The sequence below is a fragment of the Uloborus diversus genome, chromosome 2, assembly GCF_026930045.1.
Source record: "Uloborus diversus isolate 005 chromosome 2, Udiv.v.3.1, whole genome shotgun sequence".
In the NCBI taxonomy this organism is placed as follows: Eukaryota; Metazoa; Arthropoda; class Arachnida; order Araneae; family Uloboridae; genus Uloborus; species Uloborus diversus.
In genome coordinates this window covers 219819271-219831227 of record NC_072732.1, presented here as the reverse complement: position 1 = coordinate 219831227, position 11957 = coordinate 219819271, and the positions used below count along the sequence as shown (strand labels likewise).

The following is an 11957-nucleotide window of genomic DNA, read 5'->3' as shown; positions in this document are numbered from 1 at the left end:
GCTTAACATAACACAAATACCTATTTCTTATATATACCAGAAAATAATAAGCATTTCATGGTTGTCATTTTACGTAATAATGTCAAAAAAGCATTTGAAAGTTCGGTAATGCCATTCATATCACGGGTTTACACTTTCGGTCTTTTACATTGAGCAATATGGTAATTTTTCTCTTTGTTACTTCCATGTGACAATACAAACTTTTCACTGATTGCTACTTATTATCCAGATTAAATAAATAAATTTAAAAACAATAAAAAGAGAGAGTGGACAAATTTTGCAGCAGTGGTAGCACCTTCTAAATATTATTCAATTTTTATTTTTCATATATGAGAATTTTTTTTTCATCCAAAGGAACAAAATGAGAGTGTGCCTCATGAAAAAATAACACTTTTAAAAATAAGACGCACACTAATACCCACATACATACTCATGTATGCATGTAGTTACATTTATGCCTCTCCGTGTCCGTATATACAAATATATAGTACACGTATATACACGTGTCGGCGCGCTCATATGCGTATTTACGTAAAGCAACGTATTTATTCGAACATGTGCATCTATATACCATTATACGTCTTTACGTAGAGATTTAGTAGTATCACACGTATATCTTCGTAAATTAAACTTTATTTCATACCATTTACTGTAAAAATAATACTTGTTTAGTGAAATGAATATTTAATTAATATCTGCCTTGTACGTTAAGATTGAGTGACAGTAGAGCAACGATTTACGTTAAGCCTAATTACATGACCACTTTACCCCATCTTTCTTGAATTGCTCAAAAATATTATATAAAACAAATACAGATAGCTGCTACAGAGTAAGTGTTCTTGAGACACATAGGAAGCTTCCCGTGCCGTCAGTTTGTTTGAAATTCACTTAAACAAAATTTCCCTGAGAAATTAAAAGAGCTGTTTAGATTTTTAAGCTTTTCATATGCACACAAAATAATTTCTTTTACTGAATAAAATATTGGCAGTTGTAAAAATTTTTATTCAAAATGTAGTTTCCAACTTCCCTACTCTAAAATAAAAATTTTATACTTATTCGAGTATTTATTTCCAAGCTACAGCCATTTATTTAATGTACGACCACTTTCCCCCACCAGACCCTATACCATTTGTGTAAAAAGATCATTTGAGGCAGTGAGCAGCAAAGGGATGTAAGTTGGCAAAATTGAAAATTTGGAGAGTTATGTGGTCATCTAATCTATCTCGGGGAAAGAGATAGTACTAGTAGCCCTGGTAGGTGCTGCTGTACAGAATGATTTAGAAAAAAAAATCAACGAAAGCCTACCTAGGATCTGATCTTTGAACGCGTTTTACTCAAAACTTGAAAAATGTTCACTTACATCCCTTTGCTTCACTGCCTCCTTTGTGTTGTTCAATTTATAAATGTAGAAGGAAGCTCCTAATGTAGGGCAATGAATGAAATGGGTATTTATAAAAAATTAGCTAATGAGTAACGTATAGGAAGAAAAAAAAACATGTTTCTGCATATAAAAAAAACACATTTTTTAAAATAAAATTTTATTTGAAAACAATAGTCTCAGCTGTAGCTTTTAATGGTGGCACAGGATTATTGCACCAATAAAAATAATTTTCATATCATGATTTTGGTTGCAAAAATACAGTTTTATGACATTCAAAATAGATTTTATTTACACGAGAATAAATTTTATATGAAAAAGGTCTGAATATATATCTTTTCAGGTAGCAAGATTACTTTTAAGGTACAGGAACTTCACATCACGCAGGTTCATGTTTGGCTGTTCGGATCGACTTTAATTCGTCAATACTATAAGGCACAAATTTTTCAAGTCATATTTTACTAATAATATACAGAATAAACAATAATCCTAATTCTTTAATTTACATGAACTTTGTGGGGGGTGATTTTCGCATGTTCGCCAAGTCTGTCACCAAACTTGTTTAGATGTTGCCAATCCACATCAAAATGGGAAGAATTTCGTGTTACAATCAACTTCCAGAGAGATTTTGCTCAGTGCATCATACTCTTGCCGTGTTTGGCGACAAAGTTGGCGAGCATATAAAATTATAAAAGCCCCATTGATAGTTGAAATTGATATATCACAGTACAAATAAACATCTATGCATTCATTTTACATGCGAAAATTTAGCGCGATAAAATTAATATAATAGAGCAATATACAACATTGGCAAGTAATATTATAATGACTTCACACAAATCTATTAACAACATACATAGTTTTACATATGTACAATGCTACATGATGGCTGTTTTCAGAAGTCGCGATAGACTCGAAATAATTGCCTACGACGATGATTTTTCTAGAATTTTCTGTACTTCAGCACAAGATGCATTTTGACGAGGGATCAGCAACATAGGATTCATAAATATTTCGAGTGCTGTCGTGTTGGTTGATTTGAGAGGGCTACCCTCTCTCCCTCACCATTTATTAAAGGAAGGGAGGGAGGGCATCAAAAATGTCCATTTAAAAAATCTACCAAATGAAGAACTTTCTGTTAGTGAATGGATCAACTACAGTGTTTCTTTTCTGGTTGCGTTACACTGGAGATAGTCGTAAAAAATCAGGGTAAATTTAGCTTTAAGTCTCCCCCCCCCCCACATAATTAAAAAAAATAATAATAAAACTAACTCCACAATCAATTTAAAATAAGAAATATTTTGTTATTTAAAAAAAAAGTCCCACTGAAGATTATAAATCTTTTTGGACTAATTATCTCTAAAGTAGAGTTGAAGTTTGCGATGTTTTCTGCAGGGTGGTGGGATAATTTTTAACACCTCTCCCCCTTGCCAATATTAAGATTCTGATGTCTCAATAAACTGTAAAACAAAATCATTTAAAAATTATTTATGTTTGATCATTCTTAAACTCGAGCTTGGAGGACAAACATGGGCAATTTTACTGTTACAGATGAATCAAATTATGCAAAACACTCTGCAAAGACTTTAAAAAAAAAATTTTTTTCACTGCATGAAGTTTTTGAAGAACATTGACTCTACTTCCATATCATGCAATTAAATTTTGACAATGTCCATGAACAATATTCAAATAATGTTTAACTGCATGTTGTAGAAGTAGAGTTCATATTCTTCATCAAGATCATGCAATAACACAATCTGTTGGCTGTTTTGAACAACAAGTGATAAATCTTTTAAAATGAAACTGCCCATATATCCTTAATGGGTTAAACTCTCACAACCAACAAGACGCTACAGGCAAACAAAGATGCTTCGAGAGGTCCGCAGAACATTTTGAGCAAGTCTTCGCTTCGAACCGAAGGCTGCCTGTCCAAGAGGATGAGAGTAACAAAAATAAAATCTGAACTCGAATGGCGTCGATGACACATCTGCCATCAAAATGGCGGCTCGTCCTGGCCATCGATGGCCCCAGCAGCTGTTTTTGAATACTGATCGCTAGAAGATCGATGGAACCGGAAGGAAGAGAACGCCCTCTTTCGCTCGAAGTCTGTTCTCTGGTTATATTTACAATTTATTCGGCATTGGCTCTAAACTTGGCTGAACTTCAAACCAGCTGAAAAATAAGAGGCAAAAAGTCAGAAATAAAACATTTTAAAACAATATAAAGTTACTCATACCAATAATAATGTTAAAAAAGGATCAATTGAGGCAGTGAGAAGCAAAGGGATGTAAGGGGCAAAATTAAAAAAATTTGGAGATAACCAGTACACATGGTAGGTGAAACTCGCCTCTGCCTTGGGGCAAGAGATGGTACTAGTAGCCCTGGTAGGTGCTGCTGTGCAGCATGATTTAGAAAAAAATTCAATAAAAGCCTACCTAGGACGTTATCTTTATAGTCGTTTTACTCGAAACTTGAAAATGTCCACTTACATCCCTTTGCTTCTCACTGCCTCAATTGTAGAGGAATGTGGGCAAAGTGAAATGGTGAAATATATACTCTACATTTTGCACCACCTTTCTAGTGATATTTTAACTATGCAGTAGGGGAAGGTCGTGTAGCTTGGACACCCCCTGCTATCTCTGTCATTTGGGAAGGGATACTCATGTGAATGTGGGAAATTGACACGCATGTTGGGGCAACACTGCTCCTGTATTTCGGTCACTCCATCGGCCGCCATTTCAGATTTTAGAAACAAGTGGTAGGAAGTAAATTTTTCTCGCCCAATCACCTGTATTATTTGGTGAGGGGTAATTTTTTTAAAAAATTCAGAGCTAGATTATTTTGATGCTTTGAAATATGCGCTTCACGATGTGCTATCAGATTTTCTGTTTTATTAGCAACAGTTTGGTGTTTTTTCAAAAGTATTTGGAAAGTCACTTTCGTGCACTTTGGTCATACATTTTGTTTGTACCTTGGGCACACAAAACAAGTGAATGCCCAAGGTACAATCAAGGTACAAGCGGGAAAAGAGACAAGGAAGACTGGGGACATAAAAATCCTTACCGATGCACCGAAAAAATAGTTTAATGAAATCTTCACAAGCCAGAAAATGCGGTTTGAAGAAGAAATAAAAAGACCAAGTAGTGAAGAAAAACCTCAAATGTGACAAGAAGTGATCAAAGAAAAAGACTGAAGAGGAAAGTTCAGAAGAAGAAAATGATAAGCGGAGGTCGTCTAATGAATAAGATGATGGCCAGATTGAAGACTATCTTACGAAATCGACGGCAGAAGATCAGAAAATACAAATTCAGGATGAATGGATCGAGGGGGAGTGGGATTTTATTAATCCAGCAGAAAGTACTGGCAAATAGGTTCTAGTGTATTTCTTGACAGCAAACGTACCCAAATTTTTTGTGGGCCAGGTGCTTGAAGCTAACCACGACCAAACAACAGTGAAACTTTTAAGAAGAAAAATGTTTTTATATGGCATTCGATGGACGACGTTTGTAGAGTGAGAGTTGTGTATGTTATAAAAGTATTCAAAAAAGTCAAAAGGATCAGCGCATAACTCGTACTAGAAGTTTTTAGCAATTTTTTATTCCATCTTTACTGTTCATACCATTCGGTGTAAAAGATGGTTTGGGCTTACACATCTTTACAGATAATAACTACTAACAGAAGCTAGAGACATAACTGCTTAATAAAAAAAAATAAGTTCTTTAAAAGAAATGCCACTAAATTGTTTGTCTTCCATATCCTTTGATGTTACTACCCCAACGTTAAAGGTCTTATCACAACTCATCTTATTATCAGCGACTGAACAGTAACGGAGAGCAACACCAACTTGAGTCAATACCCGTAGAGAGGGAAGAGCAGTATTTAGCATTCTACAGTTGCTCATAGCTCTCAAGACTTCTATCGTTGAATCACTACAGGTTCTGGGACCACCTAAATTTGTCACTGCGTTGGATCGTTGGATAGCTGATGTTTTAGCTAATGTTTGATGTGATCAATTTTTTTTTATCCCGTAATGTATTCAAAAGTTTCAGATAGTGTTGCAAGTATATGTGCACATATTTAGCATAGTTTGCATAACCAGCTGCACAAAAATGAGGCAGCTTGGTGTTTGCAAATGAGAACCCCCACCGACTTAGAGGGTGCAGAATTTAAGCATTGCCCGTCTCACTATTGGCAATTTTGTTTTATCCCCCTTTACGGTGATGGAAAAAGATTGTAGAAAAGTTGAAGTAAATTAATTAAGAAGAAGGAGGGAAACTTCAGTCAATTTGGACTTTTTTTATGCTGCACAGGGATTTTGTTTTAGATATCACTCCTGCGCTCTAAGCAGTTTAATAACTCCAATCACCAATAATTTGGTTACTGAGCTCGCTTAGATCTTTTAGAATTATCCTTCTGACGTTAGCCAGAAGGATAATTGTGTCATTGTGTGGCATTTTGTACTTCGGAAAAGTTTAAAATCAGTGAAATTTTTTTGTGAACTTTACTGCAATCGTTGGTTTTAGAATGCAAATTCAGAGTCTCTCCCTCCCCCAAGCGATGGAGCAACCCTTAAGTGTGACAGAGTACCCATCCAGAATAAAAGCCCTCAAAAAAGAAAGAAATACCCCTTGAAAAAACTGCCTTAAAAATTCTAATGACGCAATTTGCGCCATGGACCCCCCCCCCCCCCCCCGGGCATGGCTAAAAAATAATAGATTCGTGCATTTCCGGCTGTAAAACTGGTGTTTGTTTTTCCATACAATCTGTGGTCAGACAGTATCCTTGACCTTGTGACACAGTTATGTTGTCGACTGAAGTATTTCAAGTTATTGTCACGGAGGAGGACTATGTAGCCTTGAACTAAGAAAGAAGGAGTTTTGAAGGAGTTAAAACCAAAATGAAGGAGTTTGAAGGGCCCTTCAAAAAATTTCCTAAATGAAGGAGTATTGGAGGAGTTTTGAAGGAGCATACGAACCCTGATAATCATACGACATGAGCGCTGATGATTTTCTGCATCTCGAAAATCCACCGACTGGCCACCTCAGGCAGGCCAGAACCTGGTTCCACAGACGTAGAAGGATACATTGGCTTGTTGTATGTGTGTAAAGGCGCATGCGTGTGTGTGTATGTGTATAAGCATGCATGTGTATGAGTGTGCGTAGGACATGGACGCCACCGACCGCCAGAAGCGGCTACCGGAGGACAGTGTGATAGCCACAAAATGTCTATTCAGGTTTTATTCCCACCAATTCATTTTAAAAGGTAAGTGGAAAATGAATTTACTCACTTGTTTCTTTATGGAATGAACGAGTGGTACCCGCACGGCTTTGCCCGTAATAGAAAATCAAAAGGTCTTTTGGTTCGCCTGTATGTTTACAAATAGTGTATGGTGAATTTTCTCGCCAATTGGCTTGAGCCCATGTTACGATTCCACGTTACGATAACTTGGTCATTTCCTCGTCCATCTTATGGTAATTTTGTTCTTATAATTGGAATAGAAAAAGGAAAAAAATCGAATTTTGGAAACATCGTTTCGAGGTGCACACCCCCATGCTACAAACTAACTTTGTGCCCAATTTCATGAAAATCAGCCAAACGGTCTAGATGCTATGCACGTCACAGAGATCCTGACAGACTTTCAGCTTTTTTATTAGTAAAATCAAAAGATAAATTGAAGTTAGTTTTTAGTGACTTCTGTTACTTCAAATCTTCGAAGACGCTTTCAGACATGAGACAAAGGCATCTGCTAACCATTGGAGCAGAGTTACAAGGGTTAAGATCACGTGTTAGGCTAACACAGTGCTCGGGACCGGAGGAGCCGCGCCCGCACAGGACGGCGGTGCCCCCAGTCCGAGTCGGGGAAAGGGACCAGAACGTCGACCGGCGACCGCCGAAGAAGAAGAAAAGAAGAAGAATGAGAGCCTCACCCTCGTCGTTGCTGTAGCAGTTGTGGCAGTGCAGCTTGTTGTTGCGCACCCGGACGTCGGTGCCGCAGGAGCCGTTGCCCAGCTGCGCCTGGCACACGCAGCACTGGAAGCACTGGATGTGGTAGTACAGCTGCAGGGACTCGATGATCATGGCCGCACCCCTGCCTGCGAGAGGGAAAACAGTTCAATGACGACAATAGACATGAATCAATTTCATCTTCAGACATAAATGTGCATTTAAACTGCAGCTGAACGAGACAAGTACGAAATGCCGATAAATGCCAGATTTTGATATTCATGGCGACCATTATACTGTCTGACCAAGGATTGTATGGAAAGACAAACATCCATTTTACAGCCAGGAATGGACGAATCTATTATTTTTTTGGCAATGTCAGCTTTTGCAGAAGCAGAGTCTCATTTAAATGAGCGGAATATGCGCGTCAAATTTTTACTTTTCCCCCTTATTCACATAGATTCGTCTCATCTGGACGTTTGAAGATTCCGTGCAATCCGTGGTTGGACTAGTAGTATGTGAAATTGTGGAAAAAAAATGAATGCTTTCAAATACAGCAAAACTCTCGATTATCAGCAGTCAAATTTTTTGAGGTCAAATTTTTTGCGGGTCTTTTCATTATTATTCTTTACTTATTTAAACTTGAGATTGTGTTGTTGTTCACTTTTAGATTTTTTTTATATTCAATGTTAGTTGATGCAACATAGCAGTGTCTTTAGTTATAATTCAAATGTATGAGTGACAAGGACGGATCCGGAAAAATTTCAAGGAGGAGGCGATTATTTTTTGCTCTTTACTCTTCATTTTCTAAACACTTTCAGAGGAGTATGCTAAACCCCAACTCTTAACCTTACCTAATCAAAGGTACCCTACAGTTGTGTTTCTTTTGAAAATTGTTCATCGAGAGCCCTCAAATCTATCTCTAATATCATCGTTGATCGCCTAAAACAAAGGTTTTGGAACTTCAGTTTCGAAAAAAATCCAGCAGCTAGAGTAATAAAAGATGGACTAAGATTTTGTTTTCAAGACTCAAATTTTGAGAAGAGCTCCCTTTCTCCTTACGCCATCGTAGAATGATGCAAAATTGCATTTGTGGAACTTTAATACTGTAGGAAAAATGTTCTTGTACCTCTTCTCAAGGAGGGGGCGATCGCCCCCAACGCTATTCCCTTGTATCCATCCTTGATGTGTGAGTGTTATTAATGTTATTTTTTGCTATTGTTTGCACTAATCATTATTTTTTACCTACTATTCAAATTATCCGCGGTTCTCGCACCACCCTGTTCCACAGATAATCGGGATTTTACTGTACTTGTATTTAAATGCACATTGTAACCTAATGACCTGTGGGCAGAACACCTTGCCCTCCGTTTGCTAAAGATGTCCTAAATTTGCTTTTTTAAGACGTCAGTTCCAGGATTATTTTCGGGAAGTTACCTTTACATCACCAAAGATGCTTCTTTTGATACTTCAGCTTTGAAAATTTTTTGGGGAAGATTTCCCTTAAATCACCCAAAGATAGCTAAAAGTACAGTCTTCAGCTTCCAAAAATTTCTTGCCCCCCGCACTTATAGGTCCCACTTAAATCTTATAGGCGGTGAAACTCATGGGAACAAAGAGGGTGCTACAGGGAGCCCCTGTTTCCATTACGTTGCCTTTGACTGGTGGATGCAGGGGTTCCGTTCAGCGCTTCTTGTGGTCAAAATGTTAGAAATAGAAGTTCTACAAACATCTCTACACTTACTCTTGCCCAGGTAACTGAACATCACGATAATCAACAGATGCTCGTTCGAACCGACGATCCGAGGGAATCGGAAGTGAGCGGTCGGATCGGACGCGTGACGTAACGGACTCCCGCCATTGGCTTAGCGGGGAGGCGTCTCCGCCACTTGGTGCATCCTCATTGGTTGCGTGGACGTGAAGGCATTGATGTGAATACTTATGGGGACAGGCTATTTAACAGAGAATGGAGTTGAGATTTGCTCTCTCTTTTTTAAGACTCGTTCGGCGATGTCTGTCCTGTAAAAGGTAGCTTGGGTGGAGCTCGTATTGTTCAGCGGATTGCCGACGATGCCTAGCTGATTGTAGTAATAGATTAGCGAGCAGCATTAGGATGAGCTTAACTAACTTGCTAGTCATATTTAATTAATCTTTTACCTTTGGCTTCAGTTAATAGTTTATACAATTATATTTACCTTTTCTCACATGTTAATAAATTTTAGTTATTTTAAAGAAGTCTCTTCATCTGTTATTCACAGAAAGTTGATGAAATGTTAGTTCTTTCACTAACTCTGCAAGAAGTATTAAAGTTAATAGGTGATATCATTCATCAATGGTATCACAAAATGGGCGACGTCCAATCAAAAATAAAAACTTTGAAACCTAAGCATTGATTGGTGGATGCGTGAGCTGCATCGGTTTAACACAGAAAACTCATAAATTGTCAAGGTCCGTTGAGTGTCAGTGCCGTCTAGTGGGGCCGTGCACCGAGTGAAGCAAACAGGAAGGTACTCACCCAGCTCCTCTCCGCAGTGCGAGCACCTCTTCCTCCCGCTGACGGACAGCACGTGCTCTTGCTGCCTGGAGGGCTTGGCGGGCGGCGTCTGGGGCAGCACGTTCCTCCGGGAGAAGACCAGGGGCTTGTCCGAGCTCACCGCCGGGGGGGTACTTCTGGACCCCGTGGGCGCTGCAGACGTCATCTTCCGCGAGATGGGTCCGAGGGTCGGACTGGCGGGCGGCGCGCAGACGCTCCCTCTGCTCCGCGATGCGCCGCATCTCCGCCTCCTGGATAAGCCAGTGGTTCTGGTTGTACCTGATTTCAGTCAAAGCGTCCGGGTTCTGCTTCCTCACGGAAGGGACCTGGGGGAGGGAGACGCCGCACGTGAGTCGGATCCACACATTCGGACTTCACGAGGCAACGCTCAAATAGCAAATGATACAATGCTTGCGTTCCGTGAGCTCGACCGGTCGGTCGATCACGTGACAGCTAATGACGTCAGCGCATGCTAAAGCATTGGAGTTGACGTCATTATTTGCAGAGCTGCCGACTGCTACAAAAAAATCTTAGTTTCTACCAATTACAGCTTTAAACTACGAAACTACAAAAGTGGGTACAAAACTATGGTTCTATTTTTCTTAATTTATAATCCCAAGAACGGGGGAAAAAAATCATAAACTGCATGAAAACTAAACTGGTAAGTTCAGAAAAGCAATTTTCTACACGTGTGCTGCTGGTTCAGTTTTCATGCACTTTATGGGTTCTTCAGCAGAAAAATGGAAAAACTGCCAAAATATGTTGGCGTGTTTGTTCCATGCGTTTTTGTCTTTTCATGCAATATCGTGAAGAATAGAAAAGCACTTGGCCATTCCTTATTTCATCTTTAAAGACGGGTTAAGGAAGATGTAATATTTGCAATAGCGATTTCTCAGTTGAACATGGTGGTCGTGAGGATTGCCGCAAGCAATTACTTAATCCATGTTACTTCAAAAAGACATGCTGACCGGGTGAAAGGTACAAGAATTTATCATTCAGTATAAAATCTTTTATCCCGTATTTATATTTTCTGCATCATATTTAAAATTCATTGAGTATCGTTATTTTGTTCATTATACTGTTGACGCTTCCTCAATGTTTGATCCTGATGCAGCAGCCATGCCCCCCCCCCCCCCCGGCAGAATGCAGCTACGATTTTGGATTTTCAAAGGTTGGCAGCTCTGATTATTTGTCATGTGATCAACCGACCGATAAGCTACCGGCATCGCCTCCTAAATACTAAATGCCTATCACATTTGCCTCAAAAAGTGATCCTATGCCGGTACACTTTCATCGCTACCTGGCGGCAATACAAGGGTAGCGTTGCTATGGAGATGGGTTCAAACAATTCAAATCCCATCGTTAATTGGTTAATTCCAAAATTTGAATTTAGAAAACAACCGATTACCTAACTCCGCTATTAATTTCTAATACCTTCGACCTTTGATAGACGGCAGTAGCAAGAGTACTTATATGTAAGTTATAGTAAGTACTTATATGTAAGTACTTATAGTGTAAGTTTGCTTATCAGGATCATTTTGCTCTATGTTAAAAGTGAAAAAGCGACAGGCATTTAGTATTTAGGAGGCCTTGCTACTGGTTGATCAACGAACGCTACCAATACAGTGTGTCCCCATTTTGTAAAAAAAGTACCTTTCACACTGCCTTTATTTTGCAGTATTTATTTACTTATTTATTCATGATGTTTCTTGGCAGCATAATTATTTTTATATTTTATGTGTTTATTTGTGTTGACAATACTATTGTTTTGTTGCGGTTCAGCGTACCCATTGTTTGGACATATAGCAAGATGAAGCAAGTTTCCTGTAACACGGATAAATTTGTAAATACATTAATCCAGACTTGAATCTATCAATTGTTTGTTTCTTTTGTTTTGTCTTTTGAAAATAACACATTTAACCTGCAAAACCTCTTAATCTATGACGCATACTTCTCATTGCAAAATATTGTCTATGCAAAAAAAAAAGGATATTTGCAAATGCATATCAGTCTTATTGGATTATTCGTGGAAACTGTTTTATTAAACTTGGATATTTAACATTAGGTCTATGGGAAAATATTCAGTTTAAGTATATTTTATTC

The 11957-nt window shown here is 38.5% G+C and overlaps 1 protein-coding gene across 6 annotated transcripts in view; it reads right to left on the bottom strand.

Moving 5' to 3' along the window:
- Positions 1–1521: 1521 nt before the first annotated feature.
- LOC129216277 (uncharacterized protein DDB_G0284459-like) overlaps positions 1522–11957 on the bottom strand; it is a 307700-nt gene continuing 297264 nt past the window's right edge. For all 6 annotated transcript variants that reach the window (XM_054850483.1, XM_054850487.1, XM_054850486.1 and 3 more), the window contains 3 exons: positions 9837–10180; positions 7306–7470; positions 1522–3550 (listed from right to left, as the gene is read on the bottom strand). In XM_054850483.1, the coding sequence (XP_054706458.1) occupies positions 3502–3550; positions 7306–7470; positions 9837–10180 (558 nt within the window). In that variant the 3' untranslated portion in view covers positions 1522–3501. The remainder of the gene's footprint in view (positions 3551–7305; positions 7471–9836; positions 10181–11957) is intronic.